This window comes from Protomyctophum bolini (genome assembly GCF_963924005.1).
Source record: "Protomyctophum bolini genome assembly, chromosome: 24".
NCBI lineage: Eukaryota > Metazoa > Chordata > Actinopteri > Myctophiformes > Myctophidae > Protomyctophum > Protomyctophum bolini.
In genome coordinates this window covers 16893587-16916313 of record NC_137885.1, presented here as the reverse complement: position 1 = coordinate 16916313, position 22727 = coordinate 16893587, and the positions used below count along the sequence as shown (strand labels likewise).

At 42.2% G+C, this 22727-nt stretch overlaps 1 protein-coding gene across 1 annotated transcript; it reads right to left on the bottom strand.

Annotated features, from left to right (window-relative positions):
* Positions 1-857: 857 nt before the first annotated feature.
* Positions 858-19444, bottom strand: mrpl39 (mitochondrial ribosomal protein L39). Its single transcript, XM_080758401.1, has 10 exons — positions 19305-19444; positions 17073-17279; positions 16528-16667; positions 15578-15677; positions 14101-14168; positions 13644-13756; positions 13089-13154; positions 7745-7898; positions 7118-7165; positions 858-1024 (listed from the first exon to the last, which is right to left on the bottom strand). The coding sequence occupies exons 1-10, from the start codon at positions 19339-19341 to the stop codon at positions 950-952; spliced, it is 1008 nt and encodes a 335-aa protein (XP_080614527.1). The 5' UTR covers positions 19342-19444; the 3' UTR covers positions 858-949.
* Between the last annotated feature and the right edge of the window lie 3283 nt (positions 19445-22727).

Below are 22727 nucleotides of genomic sequence, written 5' to 3'. Positions count from 1 at the left end.
GCTTAAGAGGTTGAGCCAAAAGCCTTTAGAATCGCTCCGGTTAATCCTTCAAACTATCCTGTTATTAAAGGATGTTATCGTAGACAATAAGCCGAATGGGAAACTACGACTGAGAAAGCAGGGAGTGTTGTGTCTGTCTATTAAAAGTCAAACCAAAACAAAAGTGGGGCCGTGGCCGAAGAAAGTGACATCAGCGCTTGTTGTAGAATTCTTAGGCTCGGACACTTTCTCAAAGTCACTCACACAAACACACTGTGCCCCGGAGCGCGCACACACTGCCCAGGGGTCCGCCACACCTGTCTGGAAGTGATCGGCACGACAGCTGGCCTGTGTACGCACGCACACGCACTCCGCCTTTGTCTCCCCTTCCAAACCTGCTGACTGCACAATATACACACACAAGAACACATGCATGCGTGTTTCCATTTGCAGTCTCTCCTTCTCTCCCACCCCCTCGTTCATTATCTCTCCCCCTGTCTCTCTCTCTCTCACACACACACACACACACACACACACACACACACACGTTTGTATTACTATACTTCTGAGGATATCAACAAATGTTTGGCCTTTCCCCCCCCCCCTAATTCTGAAGCTGAAAATGGCAGATCCACAAGCTCACAAGCTTGTACTGTAGATCTGCTATTTTCTGTGTACACTACACAACAGTGTAAATCAGATATAAATCTGCAATACTCCACACAATGCCCATTTCTCAAATTCTACTATACTTGTGGGTACATTTGGTGCACACACACACACACACACACACACACACGCACACACACACACACACACACACACACACACACACACACACACACACACACACACACACACACACGTCGTTTGTCACATAATTTACACGTTTATTGGACAATCTTACAAAGACAGACAGGTGATAGCAGGGTTTTGTGTGTTTGTTTGTAGAAGGTTTATACGTAGGTCATTACGGGCTGGGTGGGGCAAGAGTTTCCTCGGTTGGCGTGGGTGGAGCTTCTTCAGTGGGCGTGGGCACCTCAATCTGTGGAAAGGATTCAAAATCAGTGGTGGAATTAAAGTAACTATAAGGATGTTTAGTTCCCGATCCGATCCCAATACCACAATGTCTGTATTAGCCGATTAGCCGAAAATAATCTTATTTTGACCTCCACCGCCCGGGAAAAAAACACTTATTTTGAAGTCCAACGACCGGAAGTCAAGGGTAGTTCTACGTTGCAGTATTGATACTTTTACTTAAGTAAAACATTTGAGTGCTTTTTCCACCACAGTTAAAGATAGGCATAGTTCCAGTGAGGTTAAGGGTTGGGTTAAGGGATAGTTTTACTGAGGTTAGGGCTACTGTTACATAATCGGGGGGTATGTTTATAGTTATGAGATGATAAAGTAATGATTATATTTATATATATATATATATATATATATATCATATGATAACGTGGTTATGTTTGTGTGTGTATATATAATATATCATGAATGGGTTGCATTGTACAGAGTGCTGATCAACACTTTCAGTCACAGGTCTGGTCTGCTGTGGGGCGTGGAGGCGGAGAAGAACCATCAACCTCCTTGCTGTCTGCCCACCTCCTAGTCACCAGGAGCCAATCCGTGCTCAGAGGACTAGACTGTGAAGACTACTTAGCTGCACCTGTGACATGCACTCATTGGCATTGTCTCTCAGTCACCTCATACTGAGCAGTACTTTGTCCGTGTGTAGGAGCTAAGTTAAAACGCTCAAGATCAAATCTGTTTAATAAGCATAGGCCAGGGGCTAAACCTGTGTGTGGTCCCCTGAGCTTTATTTCGGTCATTGGTGGTTCAGAGCTAAAAGATACAGCTGATTATAATTATATATATATATATAGAGAGATATATAATATATAATATATACTTACGGCGTATGGGTGCGTACTTTTTGTAAATCTTTGTTAGGCAGTAGTTAGCATAGACAGTTTAGGTAGATTGACTTTGTGTACATTTCATTTCATTCATTGGTTAGAGTTAGGTAAGAGTGTTGTGCGATACTTTAGAATAGGGCTAGATAGTTTTGATGGTTTCTTTGAGTTGCCCCATATAGCCTGTCTTTTCGTTTGTATTCCAGTTGTACATCTTTATTGTTTATTATTATGATACCTTATCCTTATAACGTGAATAAATAACAATTATCATGCCAGCCGGGTTGCATCCTCTTCTTATACCCCTAGACCTAAAAAGGGGAATGTAACAGCTACCTTGTATTGAACTGTACTTTCCTGTGCTTGTTTTTGAGTATTCAGGTTTAGGGCAATCTGAGAACCCATCAGCAAAAAACAAACGGCAACAAAAAACAGCACCCTATGCTGTTTGTCGCGCAGCTCAAATCTGTACTTGAGAGATTAGGCATAGTTTTACTGAGGTTAACGGTTAGGCAACCAAACCCTAAACTCAGTAAAACCATGCCTAACCCTAAATGTTAAAATGTTTACCTAGTATCCTAGTTACTTAAAAAAAAAATATATATATAGATATATATCTTTGCACTGAATTCTATGAGGCCATTTAATGTTGTTTGTCGACTAGGAGAGGATTCTTGACATTTACTTCGACCTTGCCCCTTTTATGTCGCTCTGGACGAGAGTGTCAGCCAAAACACTAAATTGTAACATATGGTCCGTTTGTCCTTTAACCTCGACTTTCACCTCCAATTCCAGCTGCACTGATTCTCTACAGGCAGCTGCTGCACTGGCAGTGCTGACATGTCTGCTTATTAGAAGCGATTTTGGGCTCATTTTTGTTTTCTGTAAAGTTGCTTTAAACCTATTGGTAGTTTACGGATTGTGTTTTTTGGGGGCTTGTTTGTAAAGTATAGTTGCTTATTTTGGCTTGTTTCATGATGTTGTTTAAACCAGTGGCTCTCAAAAAAAAAGATCACACACACAAAAAAGAAATCACACAAAATCACATTCCGTGCTCAGCCAATCAAATCATCACAAATGTCATTCCGGCCAATACACTTTTGGTCTTTACTTTCCTACCCTCACTGTTATCCTCAATATGTACTTTGCTCAGGCAATCAAATCATTACTATGGGGTGATCAGCCAATCAAATCATTGTGTTTGTGTTCACACAAACAGACATAGCTGGGTATAGGAGGTGCTAGCGCTCCTCAAAAAGTCAAGGTCTGTCTGGTCAGGACCCCACACAAATTGTGTAGGCTAACCTGCCAATACTGTCCACTACCAATGCAGCATTTTCAACATTCATACACTCTGAATGCAAACCACAGGAGACAACATTTCTTTTAGGTTACTAGAGTGGAGCCTGTAGAAGTTGGAGATCCATGCCCCACCCGGCTATGCAATACCCGTTGTACCCGTGTGTGAAAATTGAAGTCCGTGGGGCGAACGGTTCTCGAGTTACGTGGATCACACACAGACAGAGACATGTTGCATTTATAGATAGATAAGATAGATAGCGAGTTCACTCAGATGGTCACAGAGATCAACGTCACTACATTAACTAATGACATTACCTAATTAGTTAATGTTACTGTAGCTCTGTTACTCTAAGAGACTGTGCACCAAGACTGTATATACAATATCTGCTATTTTTAAATATCAAAAGTTTAAAATACTATGGTGAAAGCGGTTCGATCCTGGTCTCCCCGTTGGTTACAAACTACTGAACCCCTAATTGCGCTCGATTATCAGGTTGGTGCCTTGTATGGTTTCCTGAGAATGTGCGTGTGAATGGGTGACTGTAACACACGTTGTAAAGCACTTGCGACAATAACGCTATAAAAATGCATCCATTTACCATTTAACGATTAACGTTGATCATTAGCATACAGCTAAGGACTGTTATTAATGAGGTGGGCATCAAACCATTGTTCTAGGTCCGAGAACTTTTATGCCAGCTGAAGTTTTTTGTTAAGGTTTTCTTACGGTTACAAATGATGTCCATTGAACTCAATGAACAAAAAAGTTAATTTCTGTTCAACTTCAATGGACATCATTTGTAAACTTTTCTGTAATGCCAAGTCAATTTTCTGTCCCTTTTCTGATTGGACAAATTATAATGTCCAACCAGACAGGATTATTATGTAATGGCAAGACAGAATTCATCAAGAACAGAACTGTCTAGGATAAACCCATGAATTACAAGTGTGCAAATGGCTTCCCACATGAAGAACCAATGCAAGAACAAGCGGATTTTCCCCAGCATATTCCTCGCATCAGTGCAACCACGCTTGCAATTTCCCTGAATTGCACCTTTCTGTTTACACAGTAGTTATTGTTGCTGTCCATCTCTCTCTCCCCCTTTCTCTCTCTGATATGGTCTAGGCAGATGGCCCTACAGTCTGCTGGAGGTTTCTTCCTGTTAAAGGGGAGTTTTTCCTTGCCATGGTTGCCAAATGCTTGCTCAGAAGGGAAACACATTGGCTCTCTGCAGTCTGCACTACTATATGTAAAAAGAAAAGTGTGTAGATTCGCCACTATTAACCCATTAAGACCGATTCCAAGACTTCTAGACCAGTGGTTCTCAAACTTTTTCATCCGTGACTATTTGGCCGCAGGTTTGTGGATTTGCCGGTTTGACCTTATAAAACATGAAAACAAGCTAAAAGCTAATGCTAATGCTGCCGCCCAGCAGATGCTGCCCCTCCAACAGCAGCAACAACAGCAGCTGTATGGGGGCCACACCACGTGGTTAGTCAGGCAGCCCTTCTTCTTCTGTGGGTTTTCACGCACTGCTGGCACTGGCGCCACTTTTTCCCATAGAGGGCTAGCATGGATTGTGTTCATGAAATGAAACAAAAACGCGTAATGACGTGTAATCACATGAATAAATAAAAATCTGCACATCCAAAAAGACCCGTGGGAGGTGCAAGTGTAGTTAGCAGACATCAAAAAGAGAAAAACCTTCCAAGGAAGGAACTGCAGGGAACAGAGACGGACAACGTACTGCATCAACTTATTTATTAGCACGACACGTTTCGCCATGAGCTCCTGACGAAGCTCACGGCGAAACGCGTCGTGCTAATGAATACGTTGATGCAGTAGTACGCTCTCTGCCCAAACCCGGACCTACCCGGCGCTTTGGGGCATAACATAACTGTGACATAACCGGGGAATGGACTGGCAGAACCGCACCAGAGATGTAGGCCACATCCAGACCATGATGTAAGCAGCTGTGCCTATTAATGGATGTACATCTTATTACCCCACCCTGCGTGACGAGAGGACCACTGAAACTTTGCCTCGACGGCTCATCCAAAATTAACTGCTAGCCTAGTTTAAAGAACGAGATGGATGTACCGCTCCCTCTTTGAGCTCGCCGCGCTGAGCCGGCAAAGGCGTTTGGTTTGGGACGGACTTAGAGACGGCCTTTCATCAGTTTTGGGGAGTGAATCATGTCCAGACAAGCGTGAATCCGATAAAAATACCACTTTCTTTGATTCATGGTTAACGGCTGGCTCGTACTTTGATAGGACAAGTTCAGAAAACTGTGGTTTACCCTCAGAGCTCTGTTGACAGCATTGTTTCTTTTCTCTCGACTATAAGCTTCATCATCGCACGCGTGCGCGAGCACGCACACGCAGACACACACACGCACACACACACATTGTGCTTGCTTTTGACTATATATTAGACAAAAAGGACTAAGACTAGACTACCGGTAAGACTAAAATATTTAGATATTTAGTCAACTAAGACTAGACAAAAATAGGACGATAAACGAAATGGTGTCAATCACATGTTCACACATGCAGATGCAAAGATACAGTCTACCATTCATTGTCAATGAAAGCCAGTGACATGAAGATGCAAAGATGCCTCCGACGTTTGTAGCTGCTGCAAAAAGCTACAAAGCTACAAAAACGTTGAGCTGGTTTCAACTTCAGATACAAAGATACAAAGCTATAAATACGCCATACATTTGCATCTTTGTATCTGCCCGTGTGACCGCAGCATGAGACTAAATGAGAATTTGCTGTCAAAATTAACACTTACACTCTGTGCTGCCGGTGGCGACATAGTATAAAAAGACAGATCTTATCTCTAGCGCTCGGTGACTCGCCATCAGAGCAGGTTAAGCGTTCCAATATTTCAGATGCCCCGTAACACTTCGCCCAGATGGCCTCACTGTGGGAGCTATGGTGTGTGTGTGTGTGTGCGTACGTACGTGTGCGTGTCAGCATGCACGAGTGTGCTCAAGTGCACTTGCCCGGGCCAAATGTGCCCACACCACACATGACAAAATAGACACTGAGGGCAATTTTCCTGGTTCTCACAGGAGAAATGATTGTTTTAGGAGTTACGTCTATACTCTGGTGACTAGAGTCTAGTCTATACCATTAGGAACAAGATTCAGGTTATTGGGGTGAGGATTAGATTTAGAGGTTAAGGTTTAAGGGTTGGGTTTGGAGTTATTATGCCTTATTTAGACCATCAGCTGTTCAGCTAGTTTTAGATTATAGGCTTCAAGATTAGGGTTTAAAAATCTAAAATTAAACGTCAAAATGGCAGCTATTTTCGTCTTGAAGATGCAAGTAAATAAATACCAAATTTTTTTAGGGGCGATATGTCCAGCTTTTGGTGTATGTGCCAACACAAACTTTGCCCTACACAAACATTAAACCTCATTGACAATGAATGGACAATTTTGAGCGTTTGTGTAAACACAAACATTGCGTAACACCATCATTGAAGAGGAAGGTGAGGATGCAAATTCTGATTTGCCGGAATGGATGTGCTTTTTAAAATAAATAAATAAATAGCATTTATAAAAGTGCCGGCTGAGCAGTTGAGACGAATAACAGTCCAAGTCCACACTGATTATCCATAATGTATAAATGATGGATGAGGGGTCAGGACAGCTAGGCCCTTTCGGGGAGGGGTCAGAATAAATTATGGATTTAGACTGTTATTGGTCTCCTCACACAAACACACGCGTGTGTGTGTGTGTGTGTGTGTGTGTGTGTGTGTGTGACTGTTTTAATTATTTGTAGGTATGCGTGTGTGTAGGTGTGCGTGTCTGTATGTGTGTGTGTGTGTGTGTGTGTGTGTGTGTGTGTGTGTGTGTGTGGGCGTGTGGGCGTGCGTGCGTCCGCGTGCGTAGGTGCGTGTGTCTTACCAGCTTGGCTGATCTGGGTCGTAGTTTTCGCCACACTGTGTGGTGAGCCTGTGAGGACACATAATGGGACAATGTGACTGTCAGTCAGTCATTGCCTTCAATAAATTATGGACACATAACTCAAGCACACTCAATTACTTATTTAGAAGACAGCGACCATTACTACCCCCGCGCTGGACACTATGCAGGAGAAAGGTTTGAGACCAGTTAAGACATATTCATACTGTGTCGCAAGAATGTGTCCATCTGACATACAGTATGTCGACTCTTGTAAAATGAAACGGGTCCATTTGGTTTCATTTTACGCTCTCAAGAGTTATGTCATTGTTCACATCTGCATTATATTACTTAATTTACAAGAAGTCTACACAGTTAGAGAATGTAAAATAATTGCTATTTTGATCAACGTTTGCCTGCAGTCTCTCCTAATGGTACCAACAGACGAATGTAATTGTGGACAAACTCTCATCCAATGACAACACAATATATTCTATAGTTTTGAATCTGCAAGGCTAAATCTTCACATGGTGGTTGCCCGCTCAAATGCAGAATAAATGGGCCTTGGATATGAAAAAGGTTGAAAACAACTGCTGTAACCACACACACACACACAGAGAGTCTATTCACCGGCAGCTGTATAGGCAGAGAGAGGCCTTGGGCTCTGCGCTGAAGGCCCCACGGGCCTGGCCCCAAGGTGTGCACGGCCGTCACCTCGTACTGGGAGCACAGGCCTGTCCTGGCCACCAGGGGGCCCCCACTCAGCAGCACGTGGTCACCACATCTGTTGACAGGACAGAGAGCGTTCACACATCAATTACGTCCCATTTGATTGTACATATGCCGTTTTCTGTTGATTGTTGCTTTGACAATGTTTTCTCATGCCAATAAAGCCTATTTGATGTGTTACAGTACATTTTGGCACGTTTAATTAATGACCTTTGAGAGTTCGATTAAAGGACCACTTCACCACCTTTCAACCTATCTTCATATAAGAGGTCCTCACTAATATTCATGATAAAATGGCGCAATTTATTTCTACTCTGTCTGTGTCTCATAGGAGGGCTGTGGGCAGTTCAGAAACCGTTCTCCAGTGACATCATCGATGGGGAATACAAGCTAATAGAAACTGCAGGCTTTCTAGTCCTGAAAAGTTGCAATGCGAAAATGGAAGCCATCGTTATAATGAAAATCTAAACATTTTTGTAAAAATAATCTTGTTTAAAAAGGATGTTTAATGATGTCACTGGAGGACGGTTTATGTGTTTTAATATTTTTATTACGTTTTTTCAAAATAGGACAGACAGATAAATAATAATAAAAAAAAGAAAGAAAAGGGCATGATTTCATTCTGAATGAGTCATTACATTACAATAAATTACACTGCTAGATTGTGTAGAGTGGAGGACATACAACTAAATGCTGAGGTTCAATTTGACATTTGAGCAAGGTGATCTAGAAATGGCTGCCATATAACATAGAACTTATTTGAATTGTCCATCATGTCATAGCGATTCTTTCCCATATGTAGTATACAAGTAAGCTCCGTTAACCAGGTCTTGAAATGAGGTACTTCATCTGATTTCCAGAGTCTTAGAATCACTTTTTTTTAGCATACATCATTATATTTTGTACAGAAACATTGTGATTTGACAGTATTTGAGAAGAACCAAAAAGTGCGGTCTCTGGGTCAGGTTCAAACACACATCGACATCTGAAAAGTTGAAAAGTTGTGAAGTGGTCCTTTAACAAATTGTTTACATAATACACACACAGACATGTATCTATTATTATTTGTCAGTTGGCTACCTTATTTATTCGTCAGGAATTCACCCTTTGTCAAGTCTCGCCTGTGGTTGTGCCCCTCTTCGCACCCATTGGTTGCCGTTTCGTGTTTGGATAAAAATCATCTCTCTCCATCCACTACCATTGAAATAACATGTTTTTCAGTTGCTTCGTATTGATATTCTGTGCACGCAATTCGTATTTTAATTAAACTTGGTGTCAGTAAAAAGGAACATCACAGGTGCAGCATGGTGACTGGGCATTTCATTGTTTTTAGTTTTTTCCAAAAAATATGTTTTAGCAAATTCAATATAAACAAGGCGGAACCAGGGCGGAACAAGGCAGAAAGAGCCTGCTGGTCAGCCAGTCAGGGACCAACCAGAAGGCTGACAAAGGGTGAATTCACGTGTCTCTGATACATTTAACAAGAACAGTTATGACGCAATACAAAGCAAATAGAACAGTTAAAAAATGACCCCGTCAATGCACAACGCATACTCCGTAAGGCTTCCTGGTTCCTGCCACCTTCGGTTTGTGTGCTAGCCACCATGCAGACAAACGCTCTCACTTTTTTGTTGACAATGAATGGTGACAATGAATGTGTTAAAATGTAATTTAGATAGCATATTATACAAAGGGAAATTTTACTTTCAAACATGTTTGGGGTCATCTTGATGTCTACTCTATAGACAACAGTATGTAGTACAGTCAAAAGGATAACACGCAGTGTGCAGGTAATTACCATTACCTACAGTATATAATTACTACATGTCCAAAACAGGGCATTGATTAATGATATTTATTTATATTATATATTTTCACCCAGTGTCAATTATCTAATGTAATCATGGGCGCTAGACTATCTCTGCCAACCGGGGGAGAGCAACGGACTGACCTCATGCTTCCTTCCATGCATGAGCATTCTGCTTCTTTTCACCTGACAGGGTGGGAGTTTCCCCGGTTGGACGTAGCACGTGGAAGGAACACGTTATTCCAACCAGTTCCTTTCCCCTCCAGCTGTCCAGGGGGAGGAAGTTCAATAATGTTTTTTTTTTAATCAATTACATTAATTAGTTTGATTATGTGCTGCGCCCCATTTCTCCTGAGTCCTGAACAACCCTATCAGCGCACAGACAAATGTCTGACATCTCACGTAGTGGATGTCTTCTCACCACCTCAAGCTCGACGGCGACTCAGAAGAAAAGGCCAAGCTTCTCTTTTCTTGGCTGTAAAGTCCTTCACGGTGAAGGATTTTGTACTATTTCCAGAGACAACTCCCGGGTGACTCCTGCTCAAACAAGAGAGCCTGTGGGTTGTTGTCCTGGTCTGGAAAGTGGGCTGTCCTTAAGATGTCCTTCAGGACAACACACGGCAGCCTTCACTCAATCCTAGTGGTCAACAAACTTTTCCCCCCTTGGAGCCCCAACTTCTTTAATCTTATATCGATCCATCGGCCAAATACATATAATTCTGGAGGTCCTTGACATGAAATTGCTTGAGAACCACTGACATGATTTCAGAAGACATTTGTAGAATCTGATTTTCTCAGGTCTAACAACATGCATTTTCAGGTCACGATACAAATGTTATCCAAATTAATCAGGGGGGGGTGGGGGGACTCATGTAGGACAAACAAATGAAATTAGATGTGCTCCCTGCTGACACAAATAAATGAGTAGGCAACATTGGGAATTGGATCGCTATAAATGTGAAGCTGATGCATGCGTACCCAACCATCTATTGACATGGACAAAATTGTCAACCCACCTGGAAATTCTATTTATTAAAGAGCTGGAGAGACAGGGAGACCCCCGTTACTGAACTAACTGAAGCAATGATTACTGAATATAGGATCTGTAACTTTTTCTGCACAAAAAGGAAGGGGTGTAGGGGTGGAACCTTGTGGGACCACACAGTATTCAATCCAGATACCAAATGACCTACTTGAACAAATTGGGGACATACTGTACACATAGGAAATCATACAGTTACACAGCATTGGGTCAATGTCATTACTGAAGTGCAACAATTTCTTTCTTTTTTTTTAACCCATTTTGGGCAGGAACCCCTTTGTGTTTTAAACATTGTTATAATTTAGCTATTGAAAAATAGCAGATCTACAAAATATTTATTTCAGAAAACTGATCCGCACCAAAACACGTACCCTGAATCAGCCTTTAATCCTGTCCCAAAAGGTGTCAAGAGGTGCACACACAGCCAAATATTTCACAGGGTGCAGGATCCCCAAAAAATGACTGCGAAAGGAAAGAGGAGATCCGCACACGGTTTTAAAAGCTCCCAAAATAATTTATGAATGACAAAGCAATACAACGTTTCTGCCTAACCAGCATTCTGCAGGTGTACTCTATATATACTGTACTATAAATTATTTTGGGAGCTTTTAAAACGGTGTGCGGACCTACCGGTACTCTTTCCATTATCCGACTAAGTCTACTGGAGATTTCATGAGCCCAGAAATGGTGGTTAGTATAAACTTTTATGATAGAAATGTTAGACTATTATATAGGCCTAATGGATGAAATTCAGCTTGGTTGCTAAAAGCTGCACGTTGAGCAATTAGCATAATAAGTGACAATGCCATTAACATCCAAGGCAAAAAATAACTATCTAAATTTCACCAGTCTTTAAAGGACCACTTCACCACTTTTCAACCTATCTTCATATAATAGGTCCTCACTAATAATCATGAAAAAATTGCACGATTTTCTTCTACTCAGTCTGTGTCTCATAGGAGGGCTGTGGGTAGTTTAGAAACCGTCTTCCAGTCATCATTAGGCAGATTCTTTTTTAAACAAGATATCTTTACAAAAATGTTTAGATTTTCATTATCGTGAGAACGATGGCTTCCATTTTCACATTGCAAATTTTCAGGACTAGAAAGCCTGCAGTTTCTACTAGCTTGTATTCCCCATCGATGATGTCACTGGAAGACGGTTTCTGAACTGCCCACAGCCCTCCTATGAGAAACAGACCGAATAGAAAAATATTGCGCCATGATGCTGAATCCATTCCTAGCATTTGTTTTGCACAAAAACACTCAAAAAGGCCATAGCCACGGCTATGGCTGTTTTTAGCCCAAGGAGTGTTCTGGGTCTAACATGGGACCTATGGGGGCTTCCAGTAGACTTTTTGGCCTTGAATTATTTGTTCTCCATTTTGTTGTGAGCTTGTAGATCGGCTATTTTAACTATTTGAATACGATTTTTCAAAATAGTAAAACATGTCAAATAAGTTTAGGGATAAGGGGTATTAGTGAGGGTATAGCCCGAATATATAAGGGGTAAGATATATGGCTATAAGGCTTTTGACATTAGTTTGATTGATTGAATGCTTTATTAACAGTTAGCAAAAAAAGCACAGAAAAGTACGGTTTAATCAAATACAATGATAAAAGGATTTAACCCAAGAATGCAATATGGCTAGTTTATATTGGGGTCCATTTGTACACTCTAAAATGAGAGTCTGCAGGATAACTGTGTGTCAATTTGACATGAAAATGTTTGAGAACAACACACACATACAGAGGATCGAATGGAACCAAATTAAAGTGAATTGTACACTGCAGTGCAGTGGAGTCCTGACTGCAGCAGTGCTCAGAATGCTTGCTTCAACATATCCATGGTGTACTTTGAAGGGGAGGAAATGCCTCAACAGCACCCCCTACTGCTAGAAGGTCTCCTTTTAAATTGCAGCTGAGGCTATAGTTTGCTTTAGTGCAGTGGTTCTGAACCTTTTCAAGCCGTGACCCCCCAAAATAATCATATTTGAACTGGGGACCCCCCACCCTTTGTTGATTACTTTTGATGGACCAATAGTCTTATTCTTCTTCTTTTTGTTAAGGCATTTCAAAGGTCTTAACCCATTTTGGGGCGGGAACCCCTTTTGGTGTTTTAACTAAGCATTATTTAGCTATTGAAAAATAGCAGATCTACAAGCTCACAGCACCACCGAGAGCTTGTAGGTCTGCCATTTTTGAAAACCGTGAAAACGTGGCACAAATCTTTGAATATATATTCTTTCAGAGCAATACAGGCCTATACAGTAGGTCCTTAAATTGTCAGTGTGTGTGTCACACGCGTGTCTGTGTCTGTGTGTGTGTGTGTGTGTGTGTGTGTGTGTGTGTGTGTGTGTGTGTGTGTGTGCGCATGTGAGCGTGCGTGCGCCTCACCTGTACAGTGACACAGTGCCTTTGGGGTTCTGTGCTGCCATCTTCTCCACCTCTAGCTGTTGACTCCTGAGGAAGAGGAGAACACACTGACGATGAAGGTTCACAGCAAAAAAAGAAAATTGTGAGCTTGCGTTGTGAGCTTCTTCTACTTCTAAATGTTTTGTTTTCTAATTTATGGAATTTCTTAGATATTTGCTTTGATTTCTTCTTGAAATGACTGGGGGAAGAAAATATTGAATTTAGTTTTTAATTCATGAAAGATCTTTGCTTTTGTACAAATGGAAACAAATGGTTCCATTTGTACACTCTCAGGTTTACACACCCGTGCGGGGCCATTTGGAACCCACTCAAGGACACTTTGAGACCCACAGGTGTAGCAGAGTGTTTCCAGTGAGCCAACATGCACAATATTAGCACCCTGACTCCGTATGACCAGAATGTAACAGAGCCTTCATTAGTGCCATCGGTAACACCTTGTGAAGGAAGCAGGGAAGTTCTTTCCAAAATGGCATGTGTGCATATAGAGCCCCTTATTTCCCGTAGCAAGGTGTATACCTGCTGTGAGAGAAGACCTCCATGGCCACAGGGGGCGTCACCTCCAGAGGCTCCCAGGCCACGTCCTGATGGATCAGCTGGTGGGCGCCTCGGGTCAGAGCGCGCAGCGTGTCCTGTAGTACATTTTGATACCAATTATTTTGTACTTTTACTCAAGAAAATATTCCACTTGCAGTAGAGAGGGTATGCGCATGCATAAAGTGAATGGCAGATCAAGTGGCAAAGTGAGTGACAAAGTGAATTTAATGGAATTTAATGGAATCAAATAGGACTTTTCTGTTTGGATGTATGGGCTGTCAAGGCCAGAAAGTAGTTTTTTGCCACTCAGTTGGCATTCCTGGCAACTCCTGGGTATGATGATGATGTCACGCGCATACCCTCTATTGATACTTTAATTAAGTAAAACAACATGGATACTTTTTCCACCACTGTCTCGCACACGCACACACACACGCACCTCAGACGGACTCCATGAGTCCAGCTGTGGGTCCATCACCACATCGCAGCAGAATGCTCCTGAGGTCACTGCAGAGACAAGACAGAAAGGACAGGACATTTCACACCAACACCGACTCATTGAGGCCACCTTTACACGGCAGCGGTCTGTAGAGGAAAACGGCAACGTCCCGTTGCGTACTCACTTTTTCCCCCCGAAGTTTACACATTCACCAACAGTCAGTGATTTAACATGCTGTAGTGTGCATGCCAGGTGGCGGTGGCGCACTGCCAGATAGACCGGGCAGGCATGCGTGCGTAGTAGCGTTGATAGAAAAACCTAGATACCTCTAGGTAGATAATTTATCTCTGTGCATGCCTGAATGCACAGACTGCTATGAATGACGGTGACAAAAAAATATTTATTTAGATGTGGACGGAACTGAATATGTAAGTCAGAGAGACTACCTAATTCCTGTTATAGTGTCCGTTATTTGCAAAGACCATCGGAGGAGGGACTGTCGGAGGAGGGGGGTGATTTATACGAGCAAAAAGGAACGTGGGCTGCGGGCAGGTCAGGAATTCCCTTCACAATCATATAATATAAGTGTGCGCATCCTGGTGCTTATTCACTATTTCAGCACATGTTACCAATACATACACATTGGCCTCGGTTACATGCACAAAATGATGAATTGTCTATTCTGTAGACTGTACGGCTCTGTGTTCGGAGCTTATGTTTATGCGTAGTAGAACCACTTCCGTTCTACTTCCCATCACATGGCTGTTTGTTTAGTACATTCACCAAAGTAGCGGCTCGCTAAATGTGTGTTCGTAGGATGAGCGGGGCGAGGGAGCAGCACTTGCTCATCCTAGGAACTCAAATATCACCTAGGGCTCTGCACCAATAGAGCACTGAAGTCTGACGTCACTTTCAGTAGAGGGCGCCAATACACAGGTTCATGTATTTGTTTAGTTGCATTGAAATCCCAATGGGGCGATTTTAGATCGCCTTATATAAGAACTGTGTTTGAAAAATGTCACCCCGGCCGTTTCACTCATATGGATATGAAGAATCAACTGACTGAGAGAAAACACTAATGTTACTGCTGCTGAATTAGTTAGATTTTCGCTAGAGACACCTCCCTAACAATAACGCTGAGACATTCTTGGACATTCTAAGATCACCCCATGTTATTCTCCATAGAGAAATTACTTCCGCGAACCAGGGGAATCGTCGGGATGAGCGAGTTACGTCAGGACTTCGGTGCTCTATGTAATAAACATACGCAACGTCAGCAGACGTGCGCCATGATGATGTCACACGTTTTTTTCCGTTTACATGGAAACGGGCGGTGGAGCGTTATCAAAGATTTCCACTATGGAAGGGGTTTTCACTTCAACGGAAGGCACATCCGATATTTTATTTTGCCATTTTCTCTAGAGACCGTGTAAAGGTGACAGTCGGTACGGAACCTGCACCACAATCGGCTCCTTACCGGGAACCTCTGGCATGGACAGCAGCTCCACCACAAAGTCCTCTTTGAAGGCCGTCTCAAGAACCTGACCCAACAGGGCCGCACAAGACCGCCAATACGCCTGAGAGACAGAGAGAGAGAGAGAGAGAGACAGAGAGAGACAGAGAGAGAAAGAGACAGAGTGAGAGAGACAGAGACAGAGAGATAAAGAGACAGAGAGATAAAGAGACAGAACACGACAGAGACAGTTAGGGTTGTCACAATTTTTACATAATCGTCAAATCCCAATTATTTGAGGTAATGAATCCATCGTCATCACTGACCGACGGATGCCTATGATGATGAATCGCAATTATTTTGTCATAATCGTGTTCATATTGAAAAATGTTCATTCATAAAAATGTAAAAAGCAGAAATAGCAGATCTATAATGTGCGTTGTAAGCTTGTAGATCATCTATGTCTACTATTTCCTTAATTGTGTGACAATTAATTGTCAACTTAAATTTGTAATCGTGACAGCCCTGGACAGTTACTGGATTGGATGCAAAGTCAACCCTTGACACACAGACAAGACAATCTACTAGGAGTGTGGGTTGAGAATTGATTTAGCATACTAATAAGGAAGCTGTGCTCTGCATCGATTCTTTGATGCCAAGAAGTCACAACTGTTTTCACATCGACATTCTGGACCAATCTACCTGAACTTCATTGCCGAGCTCGAATGTTGTTCAAACAGTGAAATGAAGCCACTTAAAATGTATTGCTGATCAATTGCAAACTGGTTTTATGTGTTAGTTGGTCAAATAGTACTTGCAAACCAGACTGGTTACAACATGACGGAAGTTATCATCCGCCCCAGACCCAATCATAATAGCAACTAGACCGTGATGGCTACCTGGTTGACGGGCGTTGGGTCCGTATCCTTGAAGGTGAAATACTAATAGATTAGATACTAGACCGTGTTGGGTACCTGGTTGACGAGCGCTGGATCCGTATCCTTGAAGGTGAGCAGGGACAGCGTGCAGGAGTGGGTGAGGGGCTGGTGAAGAGGCCAGGGCTGTCCATCCACCAGTGCCAGTGCCGAGTTGGTTACGTGGTACTCCGTCAGGTCTGAGGGGGATTTGAAGAGAAGAGAGGAAGCAAGCACTCAGTTGAGAAATTCAACGTAATAATGTATGGGGTGCACGGTTCAGGTAGATAGTATTTATCGAGTACCCGGTATCAATAAGCATTGGGCTCATCAAGCCTGTTATCGAGCATAGCAGCCCATGACTTCATGTTTAAACAATCCTCCAAAGAGGAGTGAGATAAAATGTAATAATAGTATTAATAATAATAGTATTTTTGAATGATTATTCATCTTTAATGTCTTTTTTGTTAGAACATAGAACTAAAATAACCTAAAATGTGTAAGGTGTATAATGTGTAATGTGTAAGGTGTGCTAAATAAGTGCCATAATCTGATTAATCTGGTTATGAACATAACAGTCAGTTGCATCCCTAGTTATTACTCACGCCGGGCACAGCTGAGCGGGGTGGACATCCCTTTGTTCATAAGCATCAGGGTGCCCTGGAGCCCGGGGCCCTGCAGGGACACCTCGATCTTCTCCACGCGGGGATACAGGGCCCTCTGCCTGGCCTGCTCCCTGGAGAAGACAGCGTTGCGGTGGCCGCGTGCCTCCGTCACTGAGGGCCGCAGGGCGGCTGCACTGGACGCCAGGCCTGCAGAGAGAGGATGGATGGATGCATAATGACATATGATACAACACACGAAGCAGCTATTGAGCCAACCTACTTTAACCCATTTTGACCTGAGATCAGATTCTAAAAATGTCTTCTACGTCCTGACAGTTTTCCGAAAAAGCTATGTTTCTATGTCAGTCGTTCTTCGATTTTTCAAAAATAGCAGACCTACAAGCTCGTACAAGCTCGTACAAGCTATGAGCTTGTAGATCTGCTATTTTTCAATAGCTAAAGCATATCATAATGCTAACACAAAAAGGGGTTCCCGCCCCAAAATTTTAGACCTGAAAACAGATTCTACAAATGTCTTCTAAATCATGGCAGTTTTCTGAGAATCCCATGTTTCTACAGTATGTCAGTGGTTCTCAAACTATTGCACGTCAAGGAAGCCAAAACTGTATGTAATTGGCTGCCGACTCCCATCTGAAAATATGTTGTTCCAGGGACCCCCAAGGAGCAAAGAATTGAGTTAAAAACCTTCACTCTGAAAGAATATATATTCAAAGATTTGCTATGAGCTTGTAGATCAGCTATTTAAAGTATAACATAATGCTTTAAACACCAAAATGGGTTCAGTGGTTTTCAACCCTTTTCATATCAATATTATTTATTGGGCAACGGACCACCATTTGATGAAATGTAGCCTCTCAGACGCAAAACAAATTAGTTTTGTTGTTAAGATCGTTGATCAAAATAACAATTATTCTACATTCTCTAATTGTGTAGACTTCTTGTAAAATAACTGATGCCGATCTTTAACAATTATTTAACTCTTGGGAGAGTAACATGAAACCAAATGGACTTGTACGTGTTGGTTTCATTTTACACTGTCATGAGTTAAAGATCTATAGGGGTCCGTTTGGTTACCAAGTCTCCATCATTTAGCTGGGGAACACCTAGAACACGCACCACTTTAGCCGCAATTTGCAACTCTAGATGTTTTTATAATGGGATGAATCTAGAGTTGCAATACCCTCCATCGACTCCCCACTCATCCAATTTGGTTTGCGATCTGCTTGTCTTAAACGACATTAAACTCACCAACATTGCAGCTGTGTAGTCCAAGCTTGAATTATCCTCTTTCAATCTGCCGAGCTTGTTTTTCATAAAAATCCACTGTAGACATGTTCTGAGCTACTTTCTGTCAAGACATCCTTTGCAGGTGATTCTTTTTCTAAGTGATGGAGTTTGGAAGCACTCGTCGTATGTCACTGAACGGCCCTGCGTACCACCCGTTTCAAATTTGCACGTAATGCAGGAGGCAGCAGCGCGATCCATTAACAAAAACGAGTGCTTCCAAACTGCAACACTTAGAAAAAGAAAAAGAATCACCTGCAGAGGATGTCTTGACAGAAAGTAGCTCATAACATGTCTACGGTGGATTTTAATGAAAAACAAGCTCGGCAGATTGAAAGAGGATAATTCAAGCTTGGACTACAGCTGCAATGTTGGTGAGTTTAACGTTGTTTAAGACAAGCAGATCACAAACCAAATTGGATGAGTGGGGAGTCAATGGAGGGTATTGCAATTCTAGATTCATCCCATTATTTAAAAAAATCTAGTGTTGCAAATTGCGGCTAGGACCACTTGTGGTCCGCGGACCACTGGTTGAAAACCACTGCATTAAAGATATTCAATTATTCGGACAGGTATGTTTGGAAAACTACAATCCTCTTTTCCTATTAATTGAATATGAATGAAGGACCCCAATGGAAAAAAAGCCACAGGCTCTCTTGTCTTGGGTTTAAAATCCTCTTTTGTACCTTGTATTGAACTGTACTTCCCTGTGCTTTTTTATTATGCAAACTCAAAGTATTCAATCAATCTTTGTTTAGTTATGCAAAACTAAACAAAGAGACATCCACCAGAACACACACCTTCAGCAGAAGGTCGCAGGACAAACCCCACAACAACTGGGTGGAGCTAGCTGTTAGCTGCTAGCTCCCTTTCCATGTTATAATGTTATAAAGTAAAGGGTTTCTAATTAAAGTGAATTACACTTACGCCTCTGGAGAACTTGACGGACGGTCCGGCACGTCATTGTGGAGTATTATTTGATACTAGACCTGTACGTGCCCGTTATTGATATAAATCATAGACACAACACATCTACTGTGCACTGAAGGACGCCATGCCTGTAAACCCGCTGTGATGTACGTCCGGGTAGGAACTGATATGCGTTGAAACGTTCCGCGTGTAGTAGCACTGCAGCAGATGCAGTAGTAGTATTAGTACTAGTAGCCTAGTAGTAGTAGTTATAATTCATATTAGTTAATATTAATAATAATAGTTTATATAGGGCCTGGCTGGATGCTTGTCACCAATCACCATGATGATGATACCATGATTACCATCGTATATCCATATATCTACATGGCATGTCAGCACCAAAAATGTCTCTGTCATCTCCATATATGGAGCTCTCGATCAGCCTGGTCGTATGGCGTTTGTGATGTCAGACTTATTATATGTAAGATATGTGACATAATAATGTTGTATATATATCTCCATATATCGTGTAGGCATACCTACTAATATTCGAATACCCATATGAAGTGAAGTAAAGGTGAGTGAAAGCCACTGTTGAATTAGTCTCGTTTACTGTGATTTATTTGTTTTGTTTTGTGTGTGTGTGTGTGTGTGTGTGTGTGTGTGTGTGTGTGTGTGTGTGTGTGTGTGTGTGTGTGTGTGTGTGTGTGTGTGTGTGTGTGCGTGCGTGCGTGTGTGTGTATTATTATTGTGACCAAAGGTCGCAGTTAACTATGGAATCGTACATTTCCCATCAGTGTGTTGGTCGGGTGGCAACGGTGACATCATCAGGGATGGCCCATATATGGAGATCCCTGATGTCATCAATATTGGCCAGCAACTCTAACCTTACTCTAACCTCAAACCCTTAGATCTCCATATATGGAGCTGACCTGTTCTGACATTCCATATGATGATCCTTCCCCATTCATCCTTCCTCTTTGATGTCTCCCTTTTGACTGATACCCAAAAGTTATTAGTGCAGCCGTGCCCGGCAGCCGGCGAAAACTAGAGTTCTCAACAGGCCCGAAAATTAAGATATTACCCCCCATGCCAAAACACCAGCGCTCGTCCAGCAGTCTTCTGGCACTCAACCACCCAGGTGGATGAGTGCACGACCACCCCAAGGACCTTTGGGGGGCCCGAACCCCAAACCAGTAGCTATTAGAATAAACCTTTATTCCAATACATGACAGCAGTTATCGCTGTTGCCCTTGCTGTCAATGTACGTACAGTAAGTAACATTAGACATGTCACAGTTAACGATGGCTTTATTTCGAGACTAGACTATAATAGTTCTAGACTAGAATAGGCTACTAGTTATTCTTCTTATTGTCAATATTGCCATCAAGGCTGGGAATTGCAATACTTCTGACAGCGATTTACATCAGAATTAGTCTAATTTCCATTAAAAGTAGAAACTATTTCCCCCTGAAATTTTGGTTCTTTTGAAAGATTTACATGCTCCACAAACAGCATCCTCTAATGGACTCTAATGGAGCCCAGAATGTGACAAATGTTGGTTTGATATTTGTGGGAGCATGGAATCAGCAGTAAGTGTTGGCTCTAAAAGAAGCGGCAAACAAACATCATAAATCATCTCCTGCAGATGATAGATCTGGAATGTTGTTGACTAACGAGCATCACATGCACACACAGCCTGGAACCAAGCATGTCCCCTGGGACTAAGGCATCTGTTTTATTACGTGCAGTGCCCGGTGTCGAGTCCGTCGGATAGCCCGTTGTCCAGAACCAGCACAAAAGCCTTTGCCCGGGCTCTGGACCTGCATCACCCCTCTATCTCCATATATGGCACTGGCCTGTTCTGACATCATTATATGTATGTATTTATTGGTATGTTTATTTTTAACAGTGAACACCCAAGTCGTGCTACTTAGTCAGGATCGAACCCATGACCTTGTGGTCCAAAGGCAAGGGCTCTACTGACGGAGCTATACCCAGACACAACCACTATCCATCGTTCACAGAAAACAAAGAAGAAAGACAAACACATTTTGTGCAATAAAGATTTACTGTTGAAAATAATAAGTGTTCCTGACTAATCGACCACTAGCATATAGCTCAAGTGGCCATAGATACATACTGTAAGCTGTACATAGAAAAGTATTCAGCCTGTTTGATAACATACATCAGAGCAAGGCATTCTCGCATTGTAATCATGATGCAATTAGTGTCCGGTGCATCGTTCCCTTAATTCAGTGGTTCTTAGACATTCTTATGTCGAGGACCCCAAAATTGATATGTATTTGGACGTGAACTCCCATCTGAAAAGATTTTCTCCCAGGGATCTTCGTTTTTGGAAAATAGCCCATCTACAAGCTCGTATTGTATTGTGGCAAATAGCCAAAAAGAAAAACAATTGTTTAAACTGTTCCACTTCCTCAATTAGCTGGGGACCCCATGGAACCCCCTCAGGGACCCCCGGAGGTCCCCGGACCCCACATTGAGAACCACTGCATTAATTGACTTGGCTGACTGCACTGATTGATCAGCTGAGACTGACTGACTCACTGGGTTTCGTTGGTTGGTTGGTAGGTTGACTTGATTTGTGTGAGCTGTGTTGTCCTCATTGTGCCGGAACAACAAAGACCAAACATGCACACATCTTCCGCCATGAGCATTTCGAACGTTTCATCCAACGTCTAAAAGAGTTTATCTAAAGAGCACAACAATGCATTCTCATGTTCCACATTCTAGTCAGTGACTTTGGCCTGCAGTTCCACCAAACGTCCTCCACTCTCCAACACGACATCCCCTTCTCCACAGCAGGAGGGCGCCAGAGTGCCAGACCATGCACCACGGTCTGATAATGACATCTATTTGATTAATAATGTCTTGTCTGGCACAAGGTAATCTATTTAAAAAAAAAAAAAAAAAATGTCTGAAAAGTGCAACTCCCTGCTTGAAAATCCAGACAGGCAAGAGTGAATGCTCAAGGAAAAGAAAGTTATAAAGAAAAGTCACTTTAGTAAACACTGTGGCTTTCTTGGTCAGGTGTATTTCAAAATGGCTTTGGCCAAACTCAGCAGAGTTGGAGCTACTGTCAGTTTCAGGCCGACGTTGTTTGTTTTCAAAGCTGCGATCCGTCACTTTTATTGCCCTTGTATTATACCAGGGATTTTACTGTTGCGCAGTGGTGTAAAGTAACCAACTACATTTACTCAAGTACTGTACTTAAGTAAACATTTGAGGTATTTGCAATTTTGATACATTTGAAAACTTTTGTACTTTTTTTGGAATTCGGGACTTTTGCTTTACTAACGGAAAGCTAATTTAGGCAATGGATATACTGCGTTTTTACCTTCATGCAAAACCAACTAGTAGTCAACCCATGTGGTCCTATACCAGAATGTCTCAGTAGTAGAGCAGGGACTAGTC

Excerpts from the sequence above, each read along its gene's own strand:
- mrpl39 (XM_080758401.1), bottom strand. The coding sequence starts at position 19,341 with ATGACGTGCCGGACCGTCCGTCAAGTTCTCCAGAGGC. Across the intron at positions 15,678-16,527 it reads ATCCAGCGCTCGTCAACCAG|GCGTATTGGCGGTCTTGTGC; the intron begins GTACCCAACACG and ends TCTGTCTCTCAG. Across the intron at positions 13,757-14,100 it reads ACTCATGGAGTCCGTCTGAG|GACACGCTGCGCGCTCTGAC; the intron begins GTGCGTGTGTGT and ends AATGTACTACAG.